Source organism: Pongo pygmaeus, chromosome 8 (assembly GCF_028885625.2).
Source record: "Pongo pygmaeus isolate AG05252 chromosome 8, NHGRI_mPonPyg2-v2.0_pri, whole genome shotgun sequence".
Taxonomy (NCBI): Eukaryota; Metazoa; Chordata; class Mammalia; order Primates; family Hominidae; genus Pongo; species Pongo pygmaeus.
Genome location: NC_072381.2, coordinates 107331625 through 107357755, shown reverse-complemented (window position 1 = coordinate 107357755; position 26131 = coordinate 107331625). Strand labels below are relative to the sequence as shown.

The 26131-nt window shown below is 49.2% G+C and overlaps 2 protein-coding genes across 5 annotated transcripts in view; one reads left to right on the top strand and one right to left on the bottom strand.

Moving 5' to 3' along the window:
- Positions 1-3558: 3558 nt before the first annotated feature.
- On the bottom strand, positions 3559-6319 carry HPS6 (HPS6 biogenesis of lysosomal organelles complex 2 subunit 3). Its single transcript, XM_054436748.2, has one exon. The coding sequence runs from the start codon at positions 6117-6119 to the stop codon at positions 3792-3794; it is 2328 nt and encodes a 775-aa protein (XP_054292723.1). The 5' UTR covers positions 6120-6319; the 3' UTR covers positions 3559-3791.
- Positions 6320-15322: 9003 nt separating this feature from the next.
- ARMH3 (armadillo like helical domain containing 3) overlaps positions 15323-26131 on the top strand; it is a 217218-nt gene continuing 206409 nt past the window's right edge. For 2 of the 4 annotated variants that reach the window (XM_063670173.1, XM_054436739.2), the window contains exon 1: positions 15323-15505. The gene's annotated coding sequence lies outside the window, so the exon portion shown is untranslated. The remainder of the gene's footprint in view (positions 15506-26131) is intronic. The other 2 variants (XM_063670172.1, XM_054436738.2) reach the window with 2 other exon arrangements.

Genomic DNA, 26131 nt, shown 5'->3' with positions numbered 1-26131 from the left:
AGGCAAGGCCAGACACAAAGGAAGGGATGGCTTTCTTAGGAGTTTGGCCTTTACCCTGAATATTGGGAGTAGGTGATGAACTTGATCAGATTTGCTATAGTATACAATACTCTCAGTAATCAAGGTTAGATTTGAGGAGACAGGGATACCAATTAGAAAGCCAGTATAGGCCGGGTGCGGTGGCTCACGCCTGTAATCCCAGCACTTTCGGAGGCTGAGGCGGGCGGATCACAAGGTTAGGAGTTCAAGACCAGCCTGGGCAACATAGTGAAAATCCATCTCTACTAAAAATATAAAGATTAACTGGGCATGGTGATGCACGTCTGTAGTCCCAGCTACTCGGGAGGAAGGAGAATCGCTTGAACCCAGGAGGCGGAGGTTGCAGTGGGGTGAGATTGTGCCACTGCACTCCAGCCTGGGTGACAGAGCAAGACTCCATCTCAAAAAAAAAAAAAAAGAAGAGAAAAGAAAAGAAAAGAAAAGAAAGGCCAGGCGCTGTGGCTCATGCCTGTAATCCCAGCACTTTGGGAGGCCAGGGTGGGCGGATCACAAGGTCAGGAGATACAGACCATCCTGGCTAACATGTGAAACCCCATCTCTACTAAAAACACACACACACAAAAAAAAAACAAAAAACCGGGTGTGATGGCAAGCACCTGTGGTCCTAGCTACTCAGGAGGCTGAGGTAGGAGAATGGTGTGAACCTGGGAGGCGGAGCTTGCACTGAGGTGAGATAGCGCCACTGCACTCCAGCCTGGGCAACAGAGCGAGACTGTCTCAAAAAAAAAAAAAAAAAATTAAAAAAAGAAAGAAAAAGGGAGGCTTGGGTCCCTGAGGCCACATAGGCAGTTGAAGGAGCCTTGCGCCCTGCTTCCTCGCCTTCACCCAGGATACTTGCTGGGACTACTGTGCAGTACTCCTTGTGCCTGGCTTTACTGCCATGTGAACCTGAGAGAGCTCCTGAGGTGAGGCACACCTATGGAAATGCTCCTGCCCACTGGCTTAGGATCCTCCCCTCACCTTCCCAGGGACTTCAGACCCCCCTAACTCCAGTCCTGCCTGGGGACCTTGGATCTGAGACCTTGTTCACCACTCAAAACCTTCAGCAGCTGGGTGCGGTGGCATGTTCCTAAAATCCCAGCTACTTGAGAGGCTGAGGTGGGAGGAGTGCTTGAGTTCAGGGGTTCAAGTCCAGCCTGGGCAACATAGCAAGACATTGTCTCAAAAAAAAAGAAAAGAAAAAAGGCAACCAAGCCAGGCATAGTGGCCTGTAGTTCCAGTTACTTAGGAAGCTGAGGCAGGAGGATTGCTTGAGTCCATAAGCCATTGCACTCCAGGCTGGGCAACATAGCAAGATCCTGTCTCTTAAAAACAGAAGCAAAAGGCTGGGCACGGTGGCTCACGCCTGTAATCCCAGCACTTTGGGAGGCCAAGGTGGACGGATCACCTGAGGTCAGGAGTTCGAGAGCAGCCTGACCAACATGGAGAAACCCCATCTCTACTAAAAATACAAAATTAGCCGGGTGTGGTGGTGCATGCCTGTAATCCCAGCTACTCAGGAGGCTGAGGCAGGAGAATCGCTTGAACCCGGGAGGTAGAGGTTGCGGTGAGCCAAGATCGCACCATTGCACTCCAGTCTGGACAACAAGAGTGAAGCTTCGTCTCAAAAAAATAATAATAATAAAATAAAATAAAAATAAATAAATAAATAAAAATGAAACTCATCAATGCCAGAACTTACCCCTTTCTCAGGTACTCAAGGCCAAGGACTTTGGCTTAAGATCTCCACCCTCCTATTCAGAGACCTCTGTCTGATAACCCGCTCAGGAACTCCATTAAAACTCAGTCACACGGTGATCCCTGTGCTGTTTCCAAAGTCCTGCATCCCTGAGATGTCTTCCAAAGTCCTGAGATGCAGTTGGGATCACTTGCACCCTCCACATTGAAAGGAAGGATAAGGCTAGTGTGATCAAGCACCAAGCCTGTAAAAGCAGGTAAAAGTCACCATCTAAGCCCACCTACTCTGCTCAGAGCTGCTGGGCTGGGTGGCCTTCATCTGGAGGCCCTACTAGTGGGTGGTCCCAGGGAACTTCCTTGAGCCATACAACCTTAATGAAAAACCTGGCTTCCTTCCCTTGCCCATGCCCCCAGGGGCCCACTGAGTAGAATTCCTTCTCTTCTGGGCACAGAAGGAGGACCAAGCCAAAGCTCAGGCTTGGGAGATTTGAGAAGCAACAATGATTAAGCAGGATCATGAACAGGAAGCAGCCTCCCATTGAGGAGCCATGATGAACCCAGTTTCAAGACCAAGAAGAGGAACTCCTTCCAGACCAGGAAGGGGCTGAGGTGGAGGCTAAGACTGGAACTGTCCCTACCCCTGGGCCTCTGGGAAGAACAGTAGCTTGACTCCAGATATTGGTAGGCAGCCTGGCTTGAGGGCCAGGACAAGGGCCATCCAAGTTCTGGAGGAGGCCAAGATGGTACCTCAGGACTTGGCCATGTAGATGAGCCACCTCAGGACCTCTATGAGGCTGAAGAGTTAACACCAGCCATAGATAAGACTAAGTAAGCTACTTCTCTCCCCTGAGAGACAGGAACTGTCCCTAGTCTCACTAGTCCTAGCCTGAGTCCACCTTAAGCCCAGGTTAAGGCTACCAGAATCTAAGCTGCAGGTCCCAGCTGAGGACAAAGCTGAGCGGCAGCCCTAACCTTGGCCCCAACCCTGGACAAGGGGTATCTGGGACTGGGGATGATGCTGAGTAGCTGCATCCAGGGTCCTAACCTAAGCTAGAACCAGGGGTCTATCCTAGGCTAGGCTGAGGGGTTACTTGGGTAGAAGTGAGCATGGGGCAAAGGACTCTTCAGAGTTGAGTCTGTTGAATAAATCCAGACAAGCAGAGATCTGTGTTGCAGACGCTCTTATTTCTTGACTTGGGAGAGTCAGCAGGAATATGGGGCTCTCCAGATAGCTCTGCTCCCAGTGAATTTTGTTACTGAGCCAGAGAGCTCTGCAGGCAGCTCTCCTGTCTGTGGCAAATCTTCCCCTAAACTAGAGGCTGCTCCAGAAATCCTGGTGGAGACAGGCAAGGACCCAGGGCCCAGCAAAGTTCCTACTCCGGAGCAGAGGAGTCCTGGGGAAAGGAAGGGTGGAGCTCTGTAGTCCTCCTCCTCCTCTAAGCGGGCCAGGGAAGCCGGCATGGAGCCAGGGATGGGGAGCACATCCAAGCCCAAGCAGGTGGGAGCTACTGGGCTGTTCAGTGAGGTGGCTCCAATCTTTGAGCTGCCACTTTCTAGCCAAATGAACTTGGTCATTTAATTTTTCTAAACTTCTATTTCCTGTAAAATGGGAATAACATCAGTACTTTCCCCACTGGGGTTATGAGAAGCTGAGGGATTATATAAAGATGAGAATGCCTGGCTTCTATTAAATGCTCATAAATGTTAACTATTTTCATGATTGGAAGTGGGGACTTTAGCCAAAAGATCCAGATCCAACCACTCCCTCTATAACCTGCATCCTCTGAGACCTATAGCTGTTTAAAAACACACAACTGTGTATATATTAAACTATGTATATATTTAACACACACATCTTAAAACTAGCTCCAGATGACAGAACAGTATTGCATACACAGGTCCATATATGGGACCCTCCAAGTCCCAGGCACCCTTCCCTGATCACTGTGTCCCAGAAATGATTTCCTTGTCAGTGACACAGAGGACCTGTCCAAGCAAGCCTCCAGTCCCAAGCAAGCCTCCAGGCCCTGAGTGTTCTGATGCCTGAAGGGTAGTCATAGGTCTCGAGGTGGAGTCGGGGGTGGAGTGCTGGGGTCCCATAGGATGTCCTCATATGGGCTTAGAACAGGGCCCGACGGCCATCCTTGAGCCCCAGTCTGCTCCAGCAGGGCTTTGAGCAAGCCCACAGTGAGAGGGGGCTCTGCTCCAGGCTCAGGGAATGGGGTAGGGGGCCCCACCTCATCTGGGAGGTATGTCCTCAGTAGAAGCAAGAGCTCAGTTGGAGCCAGTCCTGGTGGGCACAGGCGGCAAAGGAGGGGGAGGTGAGCATCAAGCCGGCGGTGCTGGGCAAACTCGGCCAGCAGCAGTTTGAAGATTTCACTTTGAAGCAGGGGACTAGACGGGCCGAGGGCCAGGCCAGCATCCAGAGCCCGATCCCATTGCTCCTTTTGCACCAGCTGACCGACAGCTTGGAGCACAGCTTTAGGCCGCCCACTGCTCAAGAGCAGCTCTAGCTCCAGAGCCTCAGGCCTGGTCCCCTCCTCACCTAGCACTGCCAGGGCTCGGCGATACAGGGGCAGTCCCGGGCCCCCTGCCCCCCAGCCCGGCCCACCCTGCTGCTGTGCCAGCTCCACAAAGGGTGGCAGCCATCGAGGCTCCAGCCGGCACAGGCATTGGCACATGAGTTCAAAGGGGGGCAGTATTCCATTGGGGGGTTCCTTTCCAGCGGTTATTCCCCCTAACACTTTCTTCCACACATCAGGGGGTGCTTGGGACCTCAGCTTGCCATTCCCATCTGGCTGGAGCTGCAGGGCCCTGAGGGTGGCACCCCAGGCTGCTGTAGGAAGGGCTTGGAAAACGGTGTTGAGCTGGGCCAGCTGGTCTCCTATTAACTCAGTCCTCAGCAGGCGTGCCACTTCCTGCTCCGCCAGCTCAGTCCAACCAGCCTCCTCATCATCCCCAGCCACCAGCTGGGCCTTCAGCTGTTCTAAGCCTCGGTAATCCCGAAGCTCGGTCCTCAACATGGTCAGCAGTGTAGATGGGGGCAGGTGGCCCTGGAGGATGGAGGCCAGAGCCTGAGGTGCCCGGAATGTGCTGCTGTGTCTCAGTTCTTCTGGAGTGAGCTGGGCACCCCGCAGGCTCCGCCGCTGGTAGTACCCGCAGGCCTCCTCAAACACCAGATCCTTGGCTAAAGGCAACTCAACACCCTGTGGGGCTTCCCAGCCCACACAAAACAGACCCAAGGCTGAAAGCAGACGAAGATTCCCTCGGGTCTCCAGCTCTTCCTCATCCTCCATGCCGGGGGCTGGCGGTTCTAGCAGATGTACCCTGTCTGTACTTAGGACCTTCCTCTCCAGCAGCTGCCCACTGCCCATGTCCAGCAGTTCCAATGTGGAGCCCAGCACACAGGCCAGAGTGCCCTGAAATGTGCCTAGGGCTGCAGACCCCCACGGGCCTACAGGTGCCTCCTGCAGGGTGCCCACAGCCCTGGTACCACCGTGGGACTGCACTAGGCTCACAGTGCCCCCGAAGTCAAGCAACAGCAGGCCCTGGGGAGTTGGGGCCCAGGTGTGTACAGCCAGTGGCTCCCTGGGGGACAGCAACCCAGGGAGGCCTCGGAGCAGGGTCCGGAAGTCCCATGTGTCCCCTCGTCCAGGATTCAGACTCTTACTGTAGGAGAGGCCAAGCCGTGGGGCAGCCACCATCACTTTGCCCTTGCCTGGGCTCCAGATGAGTAGAACGTGGGCCACGCCAGGCCAGGTGGTGGCAGTGGGCACCAGGAAGAGTTGTCTGCAGGAGGCCAGCAGCCCCAAGGCCGGGCAGTGGTGCAACAGGACGTGTGTGCGGCCCAGGCTAGTGCTAGCTTCCCCGCTGGGCTCCAGGGTCCGGACGCACACACAGTGGCTGAAAGCGGCTGCTGGCGACCCTGACGGGCCCTCGGCCCGGGCCTGGCGCTCCTCGCACCACACCAGGCGGCCTCGGAGCGCCGCCACTGCCACAACGCCGGCTCCCCCGCCCGGACACAGCTCGGTGCTCTGCAGCAGCCGCCAGCCAGGCCCCACGCCCGCGCCCCACACCTCGGCCAGGCCACTCTCCCACACCAGCACCAGCGCCGGCCGCGCTGGCCACGGCAGGAAGAAGGCGTCCAGCGGGGAGGGCTGGCCGGCCGGCCAGGCCCGCTCTAGCTCCGCGCCGGGCCCTCGCGACGCGACTAGCAGCTGTGGGGCTACCGCCCCCGGGGGTCGCAGGAGCAGCAAGTGGCGGCCGTCCGGGCTGCCACGGACTCGGACCGCTGAGTCCCCGGCCAGCAGCTCCCGGAGCCGCGCCGCGCCGCCGAAGGCGCTCAGGTCCGAGAGCAGCCGCAGAGTCCCCGAGCGCTTCATGGCGCCGCCGCGCGGGAGCGCGCCCAGGCTTTGCCCAGGTCCAGCCGCCCAGGAGGGCGAGGCCCGATTCTCGGGGGAGCGGAGCAGGGCCAAGACTTCCGTCTCCCGTGGATGAGGTGAGCAGAGGCCGGGCTGAGCGTCGACTCCGCCCCGCCCGGCCGGCTCCGGGATGGCTCCCGCAGTCGCCGGGCCGGCACTACACGCCCGCCGGGGGAGGAGCCACGGGAGCGCCCTAGGGGCTCAGCGCCTGGACCGCGCCCGCCCGGGCACGCTCTCGGCGCAGGGGGAGGCCCTTCCCCAGACCCCAGGACGCCGCCCGGTGGCCCGGAGTTCTACGCAGGAATAGGGATTCCAGCCCCCTGAGCCCCTCTCCCAAGGATTTCACCCCAATTTACTCATTCAGGAAATTTTTGTTGAGCACATGCTTTGTGCCAGCCCTAAACAAAATAGAAAACCTCAACCTCATGGAGATGACAATCTAGTGGAAATAGTAATAAACATGGCTGGGCGCGGTGGCTCACGCCTATAATCTTAGCACTTTGGGCGGCTGAGGTGGGAGGATTGCTTGAGGCCAGGCGTTCGAGACCAGCCTGAGCAACATAGGCAGACCTTGTCTCTATAAAAATTTTAAAAAGACAGAAAGAAAGAGAGAGAGAGAGAGAGAAGGAAGGAAAGAAGGAAGGAAGGAAGGAAAGAAAACCACTTCCATATCAGTATGTGACAGCCTTCTCTATCCCCTAGTCCCTTTTACAGATAAGGAGGATGAAGCAGAGAGAGATTACGTAACTTAACTAAGATCAAGCAGGTATTAAATGGTGGAGGTGGGATTTCAACCACAGGCCCTCTGGCTCCAGAGTCAGTGCACCAAATCACTTTATCATATCAACAACTCATCACCCAAACCAAAACAGAGAAACATAATTTGGAAGCACTGAGCCTGTGTACCGACTCTTCAGTAACATCTACAAATTTGTGTGCAGGAGTCCTTCCACCCCTTGACTGCCTTTTCAGGTGAGCAGTTTTCCTCCTCTCTCCAAGGCCAATCCCCCTTTATGAGCTCTGCCTCTCCTCCCCGGTCCCTATCTTCCTTGAGAACTTGCATCCATTTCTGTTTCACTGACCTCATTCCGTCCTCAGCATAGAAATACCCTGTCATCTCTCCTGTCTTGGAATTCGTTCTTTCATCCTCATCTCCCCACTTCCACCTCCATCACTCCCTCCCCCTTTCCTTTCTCAGTCAATTTTCTTGCAAGGATGCTACATTTGCCACCTCCACTTTCTTTCCTTCTATCCTCAATCCATTACTTCCCTGAAGTAGTTTTTGCTGAGGTCTTCAAGGACATTTTTATTTGACAGCCTTCTCATTGAAAGTCCCTCCTGTGGTTTGTACTGCATCTTTCCTGGCTGGTTTTCCCTTTTTTTTTTTTAGATAGCACTACCTTCAGAGTTTTATTTGCCTTTGGTTCATCTTCCTCCATCCTTTATTGATTGATTGATTGAGATAGAGTCTCACTCTGTCACCCAGGTTTGAGTGAAGTGGCGCCATCTTGGCTCACTGCAACCTCTGCCTCCTGGGTTCAAGCGATTCTCCTGCCCAGCCTCCCGAGTAGCTAGGATTACAGGCACCCACCACCACGCCCACCTAATTTTTATATTTTTAGTACAGACAGGTTTTCACCTTCTTGGCCAGGATGGTCTTGATCTCTTGACCTTGTGATCCACATGCCTCGGCCTCCCAAAGTGCTGGGATTACAGGCATGAGCCACTGTGACTGGCCTATTTACTTTTTTATTGAGATAGAGTCTTGCTCCGTTGCCCAGGTAGAAGTGCAGTGGCGCAATCTCGGCTCGCTGCAATCTCCATCTCCCAGGATCAAGCGATTCTCCTGCCTAAGCCTCCCTCCCTAGTAGCTGGGATTTCAGAAGTGCACCACCATGCCCAGCTACTTTTTGTATTTTTAGTAGAGGTCGGGTTTTGCTATGTTGGTTGGCCAGGCTGGTCTCAAACTCCAGGCAAGTGATCTGCCCGCCTTAGCCTCTCAAAATGTTAGAATTACAGGCGTGAGCCACTGCACCCGGCCCCTCCATCATCCTTTAAATGTGCTCTTCCTCCTATATCCTGATTCCACTTTGAGCCCCTTTCTTTTTTTCTTTTGCCTACAGCTCAGACATCTCTGCTAAGCTCTACACAAAAAAAGAGCATCCAAATGTCTACTAAATATTTATTTCTGCCTAGATGTCTCATCTCACAGACATTTCATTCTCAACATGTCCTAAACATCATCTTCCTGCCCCAAACTGCTCCTCCTTCAATTGCTCTTAGTTGACATAGATTTCTTTTGTTTTTGTATCCTATCCTCATATTTAGAGTAGAGCCTGACACAAAGAAAGTCTCCACAGATATTTGGTGAAGGAATCATTACGTTTTCATGGGCACATGTTTGTGTGTGTGATATCACTTAGAAAACTTTTCCTTAAAAATTACAGAAGTAGGCCAGGCACGGTGGTTCACGCATGCAGTTCCAGCTACTCAGGAGGCTGAGGCGAGAGGATTACTTGAGGCCAGGAGTTGGAATCTGTGGTGTGCAATGATTGTGCCTGTGAATAGCCACTGCACTACAGCCTGGGCAACATGGCAAGCATCCTGTCTCTTAAAAAAAAAAAAGTTACAGAAATAGACCATGGCTGTCTTAAGCAAAAATGAAGTTATTTAGAAGAACATAGGGGACTCACAGAATCTTCAGGAGAAAGGAAGAACATGTGTGGCAAATGGTCACGAACCAAGACACCCACCAAAGACAAAGAAGTAGGAAGCACAACTTTTTTTTTTTTTTTTAGACAGAGTCTTGCTGTCTCCCCAAGCTGGAGTGCAGTGGCACAATCTCGGCTCACTGCAACCTCTGCCTCCTGGGATTAAACAATTCTTCCACCTCAGCCTCCCGAGTAGTTGGTATCACAGGTGCACACCACCACACCCTGCTAATTTTTGTATTTTTTGTAGAGACGGGGTTTTGCCATGTTGGCCAGGCTGGTCTCGAACTCCTGGCCTCAGGTGATCCACCTGCCTTGGCCTCCCAAAGTGCTGGGATTACAGGTATGAGCCACTGCACCTGGCCACAACAGTTTTTTTAGCCGGAACAATTTGTTAAAGATACCGTGATCTCTGGTGCTATACAAGCTGATCACTGCACTGGAAGACAGAACCTGTTATGAATAAATTCTGATCATACCTTCTATTGGGGTTCACCTCATTATACCTTTCTCTTGCCCCTGCCCACTTTTTTATATTCTATTAGGGTACAACTTTGATTTTTTTAAAAAACTGCAAATTGACCGGGTGCGGTGGCTCACACCTGTACTCCCAGCACTTTGGGAGGCTGAGGCAGGTGGATCACCTGAGTTCAAGAGTTCTAGACCAGCCTGACCAACATGGAGAAACCCTGTCTCTACTAAAAGTACAAAATTAGCCCAGCGTGGTGGCGCATGCCTGTAATCCTAGCTACTCAGGAGGCTGAGGCAGGAGAATCGCTTGAACCCAGGAGGCGGAGGTTGCGGTGAGCCGAAGTCACGCCATTGCACTCCAGCCTGGACAACAAGAGCGAAATTGCATCTCAGAAAAAAACAAAAACAAAAACAAAAACAAAACCTGCTAATCATGTCTTTCTTTTTCTTTTCTTTTTTTTTTTTTTTTTTGAGATGGAGTCTTGCTCTGTCACCCAGGCTACAGTGCAGTGGTGCGATGTCAGCTCACTGAAACCTCCGCCTCCCAGGTTCAAGCGATTCTCCTGCCTTAGCCTCCCAAGTAGCTGGGATTACAGGTGCCCACCACCGTGCCCGGCTAATTTTTGTAGTTTTAGTAGAGACAGGGTTTCACTATCTTGGCCAGGCTGGTCTCAAACTCCTGACCTCAGGTGATCCACCTGCCTCGGCTTCCCAAAGTGCTGGGATTACAGGCGTAAGCCACCGCGCCAGGTCAATCATGTCTTATACTATTGTGTAAGTAGACAAGAAAAATAAAACTCTACCAAGGAAGAACCTGAACTTCTGTGTTAAGAGGTGTTTCCTAATAGATCTGGATTCAAACGCTTCCCCACTTCTCACTAACTTTACATCTCTCTCTCTCTTTTTTTTTTTTGAGTTGGGCTTTTGCTCTGTTGCCCAGGCTGGAGTGCAGTGGCACGATCGCTACTCACTGCAACCTCTGCCTCCTGGGTTCAAGCGACTCTCCTGCCTCAGCTTCCCGAGTACAGGCACCTGCCACCATGCCTGGCTAATTTTTGTATATGTATATTTTTTTAGTAGAAAGAGGGTTTCCCCATGTTGGCCAGGCTGGTCTCGAACTCCTGACCTCAAGTAATCCACCGGTCTTGGCCTCCCAAAGTGCTAGGATTACAGGTGTGAGCCACTGTGCTCTCTCTCATTCTCTTTCTCTCTCTCTCTCTTTTTTTTTTTTTTTTTTTGACAAGGAGTCTCATTGTCACCCAGGCTGGAGTGCAGTGGCGCGATTTCGGCTCACTGCAACCTCCGCCTCCCGGGTTCGAGCTATTCTCCTGCCTCAGCCTCCTGAGTAGCTGGGACTACAGTTGCATGCCACCACACCTGGCTAATTTTTTGTATTTTTAGTAGACATGGGGTTTCACCGTGTTAGCCAGGATGGGCTCGATCTCCTGACCTGGTGATCCACCTGCCTCGGCCTCCCACAGTGCTGGGATTATAGGCATGAGCCACCGCACCCAGCCCACATCTCTTTATGAAGAACTAAAGCGCCAGGCGCGTTGGCTCATGCCTGTAATCCCAGCACTTTGGGAGGCCAAGGCAGGTGGATCACGAGGTCAGGAGATTGAGACCATCCTGGCTAACACGGTGAAACCCTGTCTCTACTAAAAATACAAAAAATTAGCCAGGCGTGGTGGTGGGTGCCTGTAGTCCCAGCTACTCGGGAGGCTGAGGCAGGAGAATGGCGTGAACCCAGGAGGCGGAGCTTGCAGTGAGTTGAAATTTTGCCACTGCACTCCAGCCTGAGCCACAGAGCAAGACTCTGTCTCAAAAAAAAAAAAAAAAAGAAAAAAAGAAATAAAGCCCTTGAAAGCTGCACCTAGTGTCTGAACCCAGGTCACATACCCTCACTTATCTTGGTTGCCCAGGGCATAGTTTTCCATTGAGACTACACCCAAGGAGGAGTCTTCCAGAATAAAGGAGGAAGAATTCAATGCTGAATAACCTAAACAATATGACATAGAGTTTTTGTTATCCCCATTTTCTAGATGAGGAAACTAAGTCTCAGAGAGCTCAACTGATTGCTCAGTCTTAGAGTTAGTGGGTAGCAGATCTGGGATCCCTTCTCATAGTTTTCCAGAGGTAGTGCTCTTACCTACTCAGTATATGGCCTTCTATATTTATTCTAGTCTGCATCTGTATGAAATGGACTTCCCTGGCATAGATGTGGGCAATGTATTGTGTTGCTTCATTCTCATACCTTCTTTCTTTTTCTCCTCTCCTCTAACGCTTGACTCAATCTTCACCTTTCTCAGAAAGCCTCTGGAGATTCACATGACATTTTCCCTCCTCTGAATTTTCAAGGCATTTACAACTTGAGCCTTTGTATTCCAGCTTGTATTCATTGAGATTTAAAACATTCAATTGTATATATCTCTATCTCTGTACCTATCACTTTGTTACAATATACTCTCAGAATTGTTATTTGTCTTTTTACTCCTCCCAGGATTGGATATTCAGTAGGTGCCAAGGGGAAAAATGTTGTTTATTTTATTTTATTTGAGACAGGGTCTCACTCAGTTGCCCAGGCTGGAGTGTAGTGGTTCACTCTAGCCTCTACCTCCCAGGCTCAAGCAATCCTCCAACCTCAGCCTCCCAAGTAGCTGTGACTACAGGTGCACTCAGCTAATTTTTTAAATTTTTAGTAGAGATGAGGTCTCATTATATTTCCCGAGCTGGTCTCAAACTCCTGAGCTCAAGCAGTCCTCCTGCCTTGACCTCCCAAAGATTACAGGCATGTAATTGCTGTAATTACAGCTGGGATTACACGCATGAGCCACGGCAGCATGCCAGAAAAATAATTTTGTTAAAAAGAAATCAGATACGCCCGGGCATGGTGGCTCACGCCTGTAACCCCAGCACTTTGGGAGGCCGAGATGGGTGGATCACGTGAAGTCAGGAGTTCGAGACCAGCCTGACCAACATGGAGAAACCCCGCCTCTACTAAAAATACAAAAACTAGCTGGGCGTGGTGGCACATGCCTATAATGCCAGCTACTTGGGAGGCTGAGGCAGGAGAATTGCTTGAACCCGGAAGGCGGAGGTTGCAGTGAGCCAAGATAGTGCCATTGCGCTTCAGCTTGGGCAATAGAGTGAGGCTTCATCTCAAAATAAAAAATCAGGTATAGAACAGGGTTCTTTTAGCTGAACACAGGATTCTCACTGGTATTCAAGAACTATTGGGGTTCACCTCAGGATACCTTTCTCTTGCCCCTGCCCACTCTTTTATATTCTATTAGAGTACAGCTTTAATTTTTTTTTTTTTTTTTTGAGATGGAGTCTCACTCTGTCGCCCAGGCTGGAGTGCAGTGGTGCGATCTCGGCTCACTGCAAGCTCCGCCTCCTGGGTTCACGCCATTCTCCTGCCTCAGCCTCCCAAGTAGCTGGGACTACAGGCACCCATCACCACGCCCGGCTAATTTTTAGTAGAGACAGGGTTTCACTGTTTTAGCCAAGATGGTCTCGATCTCCTGGCCTTGTGATCCACCTGCCTCGGCCTCCCAAAGTGCTGGGATTACAGGCGTGAGCCACCGCGCCGGGCCTGCTTTAATTTTTTTAACAGCCAATCATGTCTTACACTACTGTGTAAGTAGACAAGAAAAATAAAACTCTACCAAGGTAGAACCTGAACTTCTGGATTGAGAGGTCTTTCCTGACAGATCTGGGTTTGAACTCTGTAGGGTCCAGCCCTACAGGGCCTGTGGGTTTTCTGTTCGTGTGTGGAGACGAGAGATGGTAGAAATAAAGACACAAGACAAAGAGAAGAAAAGACAGCTGGGCCCGGGGGACCACTACCACCAAGACACAGAGACTGGTAGTGGCCCCGAATGCCTGGCCACGCTGCTATTTATTGTATACAAGGCAAGGGGGCAGGGTAAGGAGTGCGAGTCATCTCCAATGATAGGTAAGGTTACACAAGTCACATGTCTGCTGGACAGGGGGCCCTTCCCTATTAGGTAGCCGAAGCAGAGAGAGAGAGGGGACAGCTTACGTCATTATTTCTTCTATGCATTTCTCAGAAAGATCAAAGACTTTAATACTTTTACTAGTTCTGCTACTGCTATCTAGAAGGCGGAGCCAGGTGTACAGAGCGGAACAGGAAAGTGAACCAGGAGCATGACCTCTGAAGCACAGCATCACAAGGAGAGGTTTAAGCCTCCGGATGGCTGCGGGTAGGCCTGGCTGATGTCAGGCTTCCCACAAGAGGTGGTGAAGCAGAGTGTTCTCTAACTTCCCCAGGGAAAGGCCCATCTGCTAAGTAACAGGTGCCTTCCCAGGCACTGGCGCTATGGCTAGTCCAAGGTCTGCTAAGTAACGGGTGCCTTCTTAGGCACTGGCATTACCGCTAGACCAAGGAGCCCTCTAGTGGCCCTGTCTGGGCGTGACAGAGGGCTCACACTTGCCTTCTGGTCACTTCTCACCGTGTCCCTTCAGCTCTTAACTCTGTATGGCCTGGTTTTCCTAAATTATAATTGTAAAATATAAGTTATTAATAAAAGTAATGCTACAAACTAATGATTAATAATATTCATATATAATCACACCTATATTCTATTTCTAATATAGCTATTCTTATTTTAATTATTTTCTTTATTATACTGGAACAGCTTGTGTCTTCGGTCTCTTGCCTTGGCACCTGGGTGGCTTGCCGCCCACAGAACTCTTCTCCGCTTCTTTTTTTTTTGAGACAGAGTCTCGCTCTGTCACCCAGGTTGGTGACACGAGTGTGATGGCACGATCTTGGCTCACTGCAACCTCAGCCTCCCAGGTTCAAGCGATTCTCCTGCCTCAGCCTCCCGAGTAGCTGGGATTACAGAGGACTGCCAACATGCCCGGCCATTTTTTGTATTTTTAGTAGAGATGGGGTTTCACCATGTTGGCCAGGCTGGTCTCGAACTCCTGACCTCAGGTGATCCACCTGCCTCAGCCTTCCAAAGTGCTGGGATTACAGGCGTGAGCCACCACACCTGGCTTATTTTATTTTTTTTTACTTGTTTTTTCTTTTTAATAGTATTCTTGTTGTTAATAGCGCATCTTTTTAAACCTTCCGTTTGTGTATAAGAAAACAAGAGACTCAGGCTGGGCGCGGTGGCTCACGCCTGTAATCCCAGCACTTTGGGAGGCAGAGGCGGGTGGATCACCTGAGGCCAGGAGTTTGAGACCAGCCTGGCAACATGGTGAAACCTTGTCTCTACTAAAAAATACAAAAATTAGCCGGGCGTGGTGGTACACTCCTGTAATCCCAGCTACTGGGGAGGCTGAGGCAGGAGACTGTCTTGAAATCGGGAGGCAGAGGTTGCGGTGAGCCGAGATCGCACCACTGCACTCCAGCCTGGGCAATAGAGTGAGACACCATCTCAAAGAAAAAAAAAAAAAAAAGAAAACAGAGATCAGAGGCGGGGAGTGGTGGCACGTGCCTGTAATCCCAGCTACCAGAGGCAGAGGCAGGAGGGCTGCTTGAGCCTAGGTGGTGGAGGCTGCACTGAGCTGTAATTGTGCCACTGCGGCACTCCAGCCTGGGCAAGGGCAAGATCCCGTCTCAAAAAAAAAAAAAAAAAAAAAAAGGAAAAGAAAAGAAAATATATTTCTGGCCAAGTTAATAAGAGCTTTACACGCTACTTTGCACTTATCAGGCACACACGTATTTGTTGAAAGAATGAGTTTGTTTTCAATCTTTCACGTACAAAGTTGTAATACACATTTGGAAAATATATCTTTCCAAACTTCGCCAGTATTTCTAGAAGATACATGTATTCCTAGAAGTAAAATTGCTAAGGTCACAGAGTCGGCCATGTTTCGGAAAACTGCTACTGCGACCCAGTAGGCCCTCAATAGACAATTCCACTGCGAATTTATTTCTCGCGATGCCTTTCGGGAGTTGTAGTCTTTGCCATACTTGCTGGGAATCGTGGTCTGAGCCGGTCTCAGGAAGCGGGCGTGGACTAACCCACTGTGCGCCGGGCTTTAGGACCCGGCGGGGCGCGGGGACGCGAGAAGGGTCGGGGAGGTCGGGAGCGCGCCCGTGAGCCCGGAGCAGCGGCAGCGTCGGTGGCGTCGGGAGCGAGCGGGCCCGGGAACGGCGCGGGTGGTAGAGGAGGAGCCGTGGGCTCGGTAAGCGGCGGCGGCCCGGCCCGGCCCGGTCCTCGAACCTGACCAACCCTGCGGGTCCTGCCATACTAGGCCTTGGCCCCGAGGCGTTTCTGGGGGCGGGGCCTGCGCTGGCCGCGGGGACAACAGGGACGCGAGGGGAGAGGGAGGGAGGACGGCTGCTGAGGCTGCGTGTGCCGGGGAGGGCTGGGCCTGGGGGCGGCCGAGCCTAGAGAGAAACGGCTTCGCTCTTCCAGTGGCCGGTCCCTCGGACTACCCGGTCCCGGTCACGTCCCTCCCTCTCCCCCATCCCTGCGGGGCCTTCTGGCTTCCGAGGCGCTGACCTTTGACCCCGCCAGCTGCCTCGAGAGCCGCCTCCCCGGTTGTTCTTGGTCCTGGGGTGCGGGCGTAGGGCAAAGCACCTCTGAGAATCTCAGGGATAGAGGAAAGCCGGTTTGTGCGAAGTCTTCAAGTGTCCCGGAAGGGCTCCAGTCTTGTCCCTCTTCAGGCTCTGACAGGCTTTAACCCACTCTTCACACGGAATCAGTGAAGCTACTGTGTTTTCTTTGGATTACTCGGCGAGAGCCCAGGAAAGGAACCTGTTCCCAGGAGGGTATAGGGAAGGAAAAAGTAGAGAGAAACCTGGTCCCCTGGAGAAGGAGAAGCTGAGGCTTGCTGCCCCTGGCGAATGGGGAAGCAGAAACTTGGGCCAGACCCAAATGTATGTCAATGGATTATCCGATCCTCCGCAGTTCTTCCTCTCCAGAAAGTTTATTTTTTTGTTTTATTTTATTTATTTATTTATTTTTTTTTGAGACGGAGTTTCGCTGTTGTCGCCCAGGCTGGAGTGCAATGCACGATCTCGGCTCACCACAACCTTTGCCTCCCGGGTTCCAGCGATTCTCCTGCCTCAGCCGTGCGCTACCACGCCCAGCTAATTTTGTATTTTTAGTAGAGACGGGGTTTCTCCATGTTTGTCAGGCTGGTGTCGAATTCCCAACCTCAGGTGATCCGCCCGCCTCTGCCTCCCAAAGTGCTGCGATTAAAGGCGTGAGCCACGGCGCCCGGCCGTTTGTTTTTGTTTGTTTGTTTGAGACGGAGTTTCGCTCTTGTTGCCCAGGCTGGAGTGCAATGGGGTGATCTTGGCTCACTGCAACCTCCGCCTTCCAGGTTCAAGCGATTCTTCCCCGTCAGCCTCCCAAGTAGCTGGGATTACAGACGTGAGCCACCACGCCCGGCTAATTTTTGTATTTTTAGTAGAGACATGGTTTCGCCATGTTGGCCAGGCTGGTCTCAAACTTCTGACCTCAGGCGATTTACCCACCTCGATCTCCCAAAGTGTTCGGATTACAGGCGTGAGCCACTGCACCCAGCCAGAAAAAGTTTTGAGCTTAGTGAGAGCTTTTTCTTTGCTATCCTTTAGTTACTTTGTAAACTAGGGTAAATATGATTTGTGTCCCTGCCTGTAACTTAGCAGGATTGGAATTATTTTGGGTGTACCTGAAGTTGGATTTGTGTGCACAGTAGCTTCTATGTGAAGGCTTTCAGGATATCAGATCACAGTCAAGGGAAAGAGGGATCCCTCTTGTTACGACTGTAAAGGGGGAATACCCATTTCAGTGACTAGAGAAGCCTTTAAGGTGTTTTCATTGGACTTTTAGGTATTATAATTTGTTGTTCAACTTTTTTTTTTTTTTTTTTGAGACGCTCTGTCGCCCAGGCTGGAGTGCAGTGGCATGATCTCGGCTCACTGCAACCTCCACCTCTCGGGTTCCAGCGATTCTTCTGCCTTAGCCTCCTGAGTAGCTGGGACTACAGGCGCACGCCACCATGCCTGGCTAGTTTTTGTGTTTTTAGTAATGACGGGGTTTCACCATATTGGCCAGGCTGGTCTCGAACTCCTGACCTCGTGATCCACCCTTCTCGGCCTCCCAAAGTGCTGGGATTACAGGAGTGAGTCACTGCCCCCAGCCGACTTGTTCAACATTTGCATAATTAAAACAGTGTGAAAACGTCAAAGCAGTCATTATGAAATTTGGAATTTCACACTGAGCACAGTTTAGGAATCTGTAACATTTGGGGAAAATGGCCAAAAATTGATCCAGGATATATGAGGGTGAACTGTTTATTCAACACATTTATTGAGCACTTACTATGTAACTTTGGGAGGCGGAGGCCGGCGGATTACGAGGTCAGGACATCGAGACCATCCTGGCTAACATGGTGAAATCCCGTCTCTACTAAAAATACAAAAAATTAGCCGAGCGTGGTGGGGGGCGCCTGTAGTGCCAGCTACTGGGAGGCTGAGGCAGGAGAATGGCGTGAACCCGGGAGGCGGAGCTTGCAGTGAGCCGAGATCGCGTCACTGCACTCCAGCCTGGGCGACAGAGCGAGACTCCCTCTCAAAAAAAAAAAAAAAAAAAAAAATTTATACAGTGTAATGGGAATACTGCCATTGCTTGGGAGAGTCAGGGAAATCTTTGCAGGGGGGAGATACTTGAGTTGGGTGTTGAAGGATTAGTAGGAGATTGCACAAGTAAGAAAAGGCATTTTGACTCGGCCTGGTGGCTTATACCTGTAATCCTAGCACTTTGGGAGGCCTAGGCAGGTAGATTGCCTGAGCCCAGGAGTTTGAGACGAGCCGGCTCAGCATGGTGAGACCCCATCTCTAAAAAAAGACATTTCATTTGGAGAGAACAGTACTTGGAAAGGCTTGGTGAGGGTGTGAGAGGAAAAAAAATTATTTTAAGTCTCAGAAATTTGTCCCAAACAGGATGTGTGGTGGGGAAATTGCTAGGAGGTGAGACTGAAAAGAAAGTGGGGAGTCACTGGAATTTTTTTTCTCCGTTTTTTTTTTTTTTTTTTTTTTTTAGCTTCTGAGGAGTTTTTTTTGTTAGGGAGTGACAGAAATGCAGATTAAAGTAATGAAGAATGAGGCAGTGAGACTAATTAGAGTTGTTGCAGTTGACTGAGAGTCTGAAGAAAGTGTAGCTGTGGGAATGAAGAGGAGGGGATTTTGGAAATACTGTACTTCTGAGATTGATTCAACTTCTTAGGAAGAGAGTGGGTTAGGATTTCTAATTTGAGAGAGTGGATGTATGGGGATTTCATTGACAAGATATGGATTACAAAAAGTAGAGCAGGTTTCCAAAGGTTAGGGTATGGAAAGAGGCATAGGGGATATGGTTTGGTATGCCGAGCTCAGGTTGCTTGTAGGATGTACCGATGGAAACCTTAGTAGGCAGCTGGAAGTAAGAGACCTGGTGAGCTTAATGTATTGGCACCAGCTCTGAGTGAGGGCATATATGAAAAAAGTCTTGGGGAAAAAATAATGTTTATTTTATTTGTCTATAAGGAAGTAGCAAATTATGCACTTCCTCCACTTAATAGTGAGCTTCTCAAGGCAGGGTCTGTAATTTAGTAAGTTTTTGGTCCCTTTCTGTCTTAGACTATGCTTATGTTATTTATAAGGTCTGAATAAGTGTTATTAAAGTAGCAGGAAATCAGTTTACTTTGCAAGATTGCAGGTACCTTCTGGGCTTCCTTTAAGAAGATTATGGGGTCAGGCAAGGTGGCTCACGCCTGTAATCCCAGCACTTTGGGAGGCCGAGGCTGGTGGATTGCTTGAGCTCAAGAGTTCAAAATCAGCCTGGGCAAGATGGCAAAACCCTGTCTCTACAAAAAATACAAAAATTAGCCGGGTGTGGCAGTGTGAGCCTGAGTGGTCCCAGCTACTCAGGAGGCTGAAGTGGGAGGGTCGTGTAAGCCCAGGAGATTGAGACTGCAGTGGGCTGTGATTGTGCCACTGCATTCCAGCTTGGGCAACAGAGGGAGACTGCCTTTCGATGGGGCGGGAGAGCGGGGGAAGAAGATGATTATGGGACTTTATCTTATAATTTTCATTTTATATTTAGGTGGTGTTCATGAGGCTTGTGTAATTGAGCAGGGGAAGAAATGAGAAGATATGAGTGACGGTGTGCCGTGTGAGGAAGTTCAGGGCTGGAGCAGGAGAAAGACAGTATTAATTTACAGGAATCTCCTGCTCATTGAGAAGATCTTACCATGAATTTTCATTCTGGGATGTGTCAGAAAATGTGGTTTCCAGTCAGAATTTCCTTAAATACTGTCAATTTGGAGCTGGTTCCCCCTTTGGAAGGAGGAATGTATTCCTTCTTGTGTGGGATAATTTGAAAGGGAACCTAAGGTGGTCATGTTTATTTAAATGAATGAGAGCTCATCTTCATTGATCATTTGTAACATTAGGCAAACTGAGTAGATGCCTATGGGACCAGATTAAATTGTCTTTTGTGAAGCTAGTTGACCTGTAGTAGGTACAGACTGGCTGATACCTGGAATAGTCCTGGTTTTGCCACTTGCTTCTTAGTCTTGGGAAAGTCTCTGAGTTACTTCCATTTTCAGGTATAGGCTGAACACCCATTCTGAGGGGAGCATTGTCTAGAGCACACAAGCTATGGACCCTGCCTTGTAGTGGTTCGTGTGCTTCCTTAATCAGTCTGGTTCTGTCCTAGCTTCTAGAAAATAGGGATGATGCTTGTCAGGTGATGTCCTGAGTTGACTGACTTCTTTTTTTTTCTTTTTTTGGAATGGATTCTCCCTCTGTTGCCCAGGCTGTAGTGCAGTGGCCTAGTCTTGGCTCACTGCAACTTCTGCCTCTTGGGTTCAAGTGATTCTTCTGCCTCAGCCTCCTGAGTAGCTGGGATTACAGACCCCCTCCACCACACCCAGCTACTTTTTGTATTTTTAGTAGAGATGGTGTTTCACTGTGTTGGCCAGGCTGGTCTCGAACTCTTGACCTCAGATGATCCTCCGGCCTTGGCCCCCCAAAGTGCTGATATTGCAGGCATGAGCCACTGCGCCCGCCTGACTTTTCTTTCTTTCTCTTTTTTTTCTTTTTTTTTTTTTGAGACAGAGTCTTGCCCTGTCGCCCAGGCTGGAGTACAAGTGGCACAATCTTTGCTCACTGCAACCTCCCTCTCCTGGGTTCAAGTGATTGTCCTGCCTCAGCCTCTTGAATAGCTGGGATTACAGGTGCTTGCCACCATGCCCAGGTAATTTTTATATTTTTAGTAGAGGCAGGGTTTCACCATGTTGGCCAGGACAGCCTTGGATTCTTACTCTTAAGTGATCTGCCTCGGCCTCCCGAGTGCTGAGATCACAGGCGTGAGCCACCGCGCCTGGCCTGGCCTTGCCTTTTTTTTTTTTTTTCTGAGATGGAGTCTTGTTCTGTCACCCAGGCTGGAGTGCAGTGGCGTGATCTCAGCTCAGTGCAACGTCTGCCTCCCAGGTTCAAGCAATTCTCGTGCCTCAGCATCCCGAGTGGCTGGGACTACAGGCGTGTGCCACCACGCCGACTAATTTTTGTATATTTAGTAGAGATGGGGTTTTACCACGTTGGCCAGGCTGGTTTCAAACTCCCGACCTCAAGTGATCCACCTGCCTTGGCCTCCAAGAGTGTTGGGATTACAGACTTGAGCCACCACATTTGGTGACTTTTCTTGGATAAAATGGGAGTGTTGATATTATGGATATCAGTTTGGAGTTTCTATAGAAGTGTAACTTTAACTGAATCTTTTCTTTTTATTAATTAATTAATTAATTAATTAATTAATTTATTTGAGATGGAGTCTTGCTTTGTCGCCCGGGCTGGAGTGCAGTGGCGCGCGATCTCTGCTCACTGTAGGCTCCACCTCTCAGGTTCAGCCATTTTCTTGCCTCAGCCTCCCGAGTAGCTGGGACTACAGGCGCCCGCCACCACGCCTGGCTAAATTTTTTTGTTTTGTATTTTTAGTAGAGACGGGGTTTCACCCTGTTAGCCAGGATGGTCTCAATCTCCTGACCTCGTGATCTGCCCTCCTCAGCCTCCCAAAGTGCTGGGATTACAGGCGTGAGCCACAGCACCCGGCCTTTTTTTTATTTTTTGAGACTGAGTCTTGCTCTATTGCCCAGGCTGGAGTACAGTGGCACGATCTCAGCTCATTGCAACCACTGCCTCCCGGGTTCAAGCGATTCTTGTGCCTCAGACTCCCGAGTAGCTGGGATTACAGTGAATCTGGTTTTTAATGGTCTAGTTAGCTCCTGATGTTTTGCACTAACAGGACATTCTGATAGGGAGAAGCGCTACCAGAGAGAAAGATTTAATGGCTTTATCACTTACTAGTTGTGTTACTTTGGGCAAAGTAATATCCTCATTGTAAAAATAGGTTGGGGCTGGGTGCAGTGGCTCATGCCTGTAATTCTAGCACTTTGGGGGGCCTAGGTGGGAGGATTGCTTGAGCCCAGGAGTTTGAGACCAACCTGGGCAACATGGTGAAACTCAATCTCTACAAAAAATATGAAAAGTTAGCCAGGCCTGGTGGCATGTGCCTGTAGTCCCAGCTACCTAGGAGGCTGAGGTCAGAGGATCCCTGAGGCTGCAGTGAGCCATGATTGTGCCACTGCACTTCAGCCTTGAGACCCTATCTCAAAAAAAAAAAAAAAAAAAAAAAAAAAAAAAAGGATGCAGGCCCTGCTTTATTTTCTTTCTTTCTTTTTTTTTTGGAAACAGAGTCTCGCTCTGTCCTCCAGGCTGGAGTGCAGTGGCGCGATCTTGGCTCACTGCAACCTCCACCTCCTGGGTTCAAGCGATTCTCCTGCCTCAGCCTCCCGAGTAGCTGGGGTTGCAGGCACTTGCCACGATGCCCGGCTAATTTTTGTATTTTTAGTAGAGACGGGGTTTCTGCATGTTGGCCAGGCTGCTCTGGAACTCCTGACCTCAAGTGATCCGCCCACCTCAGCCTCCCAAAGTGCTGGGATTACAGGTGTGAGCCACTGTGCCCAGCCCTATTTTCATTTTGGATATATAGAATCCTTGGAGTGAACTAGCAGTAGAAATTCATTAAAATAGAAAGGGGTTATTTGCTTGTCTTAGAGCCAGTTTTTCGGGTGGAATTGGGGGAACCTGTCCTATGCTACTGAAAGAAGCTGTGCTAAGGAACCATGTGGAACAGTAGGATGTGATCTAGCAAGTGAGCTAAATACCTGGGGCTTTTAGAAAAGAAGAAAGAATGATGCCCACATTCTTCACAAAGGAAAAAAAAAAGAAAGTGAGAGGCATATTAGGAGATAGCTTGAAGGGCTGGGGCTTGGAGATAGAAAAACTGCATTCTCCTTAAGTTCTTATAGTGCTAATGTTTACCTCCAGGTAGTATGGTAGGCCTTGCAGAAAGGCTTAGGGAGCAGGTAACTTTTGCTTAAAGGTTTTTTAAAAAACCCTGTATCTAGAGGAACTAGAGAATTTTTAGGAGATCAGGACAGGAGACTTACTGGAAAGTCAGGGTAGGAGACTATTTCTGGCTTGATATAAACATGTTGCCTCAGCCGGGTATGGTGGCTCATGCCTGTAATCACAGCACTTTGGGAGGCCGAGGCAGGCGGATAACTTAAAATGAGTTCGAGACCAGCCTAGCCAACTTGGTGAAGCCCTGACTCTACAAAAAAATACTAAAATTAGCTGGGTGTGGTGGCATGCGCCTGTAGTCCCAGCTACTTGGGAGGCTGAGGCAGGAGAATTGCTGGAACCCAGGAAGTGGAGGTTGCAGTGAACTGAAATCGTGCCATTGCACTCCAGCCTGGGTGACACAGTGAGACACTATCTCAAAATGAAACAAAACAAAAACATGTTGCCTCCTTTGTATATTAGGTGAATGGCTCTTGGTCAGATAATGGTAATATTTTCTTTGACTTAGCCACAACTCTTGGACAGATAGCTACGTAAGATTTTCATCTCCATCACTAAGTATTGTGGATACTATAGTCAGTGTGTCTTGTAGTGATCTTCTTTCACATATGGGGAAATGGGCTACAGTCCCAAAGGAAGTGTGATTTAATGTGGGCAGAATGATATGTGGTAAGGTGAGTGTTGCTTCAATGCCCTTTTTAGAGACTGCAGAGGTTTCATTCATTCTCTCAGTATCCTCTGTCTAGATACTCCTTCCTTTTCCAAGTCTGGTTTAAGGCTGGGATGAGTACTTCTCAAACTTTAATGGTCATTAGAATTACTTGGGGCAGGGTTTTTTAACCTCTTTGATATTGACATGTTGGGCTGCATAATTCTTTGTTGTGGGAGGCTGCCTCGAGTATTGTATGATGTTTAACAGCATCCCTGGCCTCTACCTAGTAGATGCCAGTAGTACCTCCTCTCCCAGTTGTGACAATCAAAAATGTCTCCAGACATTGACAAATGTCCCCTGGGAGGCAAAATTGCACCAGTTGAGAATCACTGATCTGGAGTGATTGTTAAAAATGTTGACCCAAGCTAGGCACTGTGGCTTATGCCTGTTATCCCAGCACTTTGGGAGGCCAAGTGGGCAGATCACTTGAGCTCTGGAGTTTTGAGACCAGCCTGGGCAACATGGCGAAATCTCGTTTCTACAGAAAAATGCAAAAATTAGCCAGGCGTGGTGGTGCATGCCTGCAGTCCCAGCTACTTGGGAGGCTGAGGTGGGAGGATCACTTGAGCCTGGGATGCGGAGGTTGCAGTGAGCCGAGATCATGCCACTGCACCCCAGCCTGGGTGACAGAGTGAGAGGTTGTCTCTCAAAAAAAAAAAAAAAAAAAAAAGTTTGGTTCAGTAGAATGGTAGGAAGGCTTAAGGATTTACATATTTAGGAGGCGCCCCAGGAGATTCTGAAATAGGTGATCACAGCTCATCAGTATTAAAACATACTCTCTCCTAAGCTGAGGATTGTACAGACTCTTACTTGACTTGTTTTCCATTTCTTTTTTCTGTCCTGTTTTATAGTATCTTTCTATTCATTATCAAGTTTTGAGGGAGAATTATCCTCAGAGCACTGACTATACTCAATTAAAATAGTGAAAAAAAATTAAAAATCCTCAAAGATAGTGGGAGAGTTAAAAAAAAAAATCAATTAAATCCTGTAGTGGACATTAGGGTGTTTTATCCTTAAAAAAATTACCATATTGTATACATCTATCAACTTGACTAGACACTCAGATTCTTCTCCTGTTTTTCCCTCCAAGTTTTCTGCCATTCCTGTGAATTTGTCTATTTCTCTCTGTTTCACTTTACTGTTACCTACATTTACAGACAGATGTATATACATCAGACAATTATCTTTTGCTTTCTACCATGGCACCTTCATCCACTAACAAACTAGAGTGGTGACTACTCAAGATATCTGGACATTTCACAGTTTGTTCATTAAAGCCAATGAGTACATACTCCCCCTTACTCACCTAGAACCTCTTCACATTTTCTCTGTAGGCCCTCAGCTTTGTTTATGTATAGATGACTGCTCCTGCTCATTCCTCTGGCTTTTGAGATACAGTATAGCATAGTGGAGAAGAACAGGAACTCTAATATCAGGCTGCCTGGGTTTGAGTCCCCACACTCACTTATCTGGACAAGTTTATTTTCTTTTCTGTTTTTTTTTTTTTATTGAAATGGAGTTTCATTCGTTGCCTAGGCTGGAGTGCAGTGGTGCAATCTCGGCTCACCGCAACCTCCGCCTCCTGGGTTCACGCGATTCTCCTGTCTCAGCCTCTCGAGTAGCTGAGATTACAGGCATGCGCTACCATGCCCGGCTAATTTTGTATTTTTAGTAGCGATGGGGTTTCTCCATGTTGGTCAGGCTGGTCTCAAACTCCTGACCTCAGGTGATCCGCCCGCCTTGGCCTCCAAAGTGCTGGGATTACAGGCGTGAGCCACCAAGCGCGGCCTATCTTTTCTTTTTCTTTTTCTTTTTCTCTTCTCTCTTTCTCTCTCTTTTCTCTCTTTCTCTCTTTCTTTCTTTCTCTCTCTCCCTCTCTTTCTCTCTTTTTCTCTCTTTCTTTTTCTTTCTTTTCCAGTTCATGCTTTAGTTTTCTCATTGTAAACTTTCTGGATCATAGGGTTGATATGAGGATAAAATGAATTAATATATGTAAAGTGCTTAGAACAGTGCCTGGTACATAATAAGAGCTAAATAGACTCTGGTTGTTATTTTATTTTTATTTTTTTGAGATGGAGTTTCACTCTTGTTGCCCAGGCTGGAGTGCGATGGTGCGATCTCGTCTCACTGTAACCTCCTCCGCCTGACTTCAAGCGATTCTCCTGCGTCAGTCTCCTGAGTAGCTGGGATTACAGGAATGCGCCACCATGCCCGTTTAATTTTTTGTATTTTTAGTAGAGATGGGGTTTCTCCATGTTGGTTAGGCTGGTCTCGAACTCCTGACCTCAAGTGATTCGCCTACCTCGGCCTCCCAAAGTGCTGGGATTACAGGTGTGAGCCACCCCGCCCGGCCCTCATTCAATATTTTCTATGTAACTTACTCAACATTGCTTCATGTATCAGTAATGGGCTCTTGTAAATTTCTATATGGTATTCTATTGTATGACTGTATCATAATTGTCCCATTTACTGCTAATGGATATTTGGATTCTTCTTATACATTAAAAAAATTCATAAACACAAAAGACCCACTTTAATAAACTTTACAAAAACATTTCAGAAAAGGAATGTTTATGCTCTGTTTAGGCATGGTGGCATTTCTGTTTCCTGAACATGCCAAGTGCATTCAAATCTTGAGGTCTTTGCACTTGACATTCCCTCTATCTCGAACAATTTTGCCAAGATTTTTACTTGCCTGGTT

Excerpts from the sequence above, each read along its gene's own strand:
- HPS6 (XM_054436748.2), bottom strand. The coding sequence starts at position 6,119 with ATGAAGCGCTCGGGGACTCTGCGGCTGCTCTCGGACCTGAGCGCCTTC.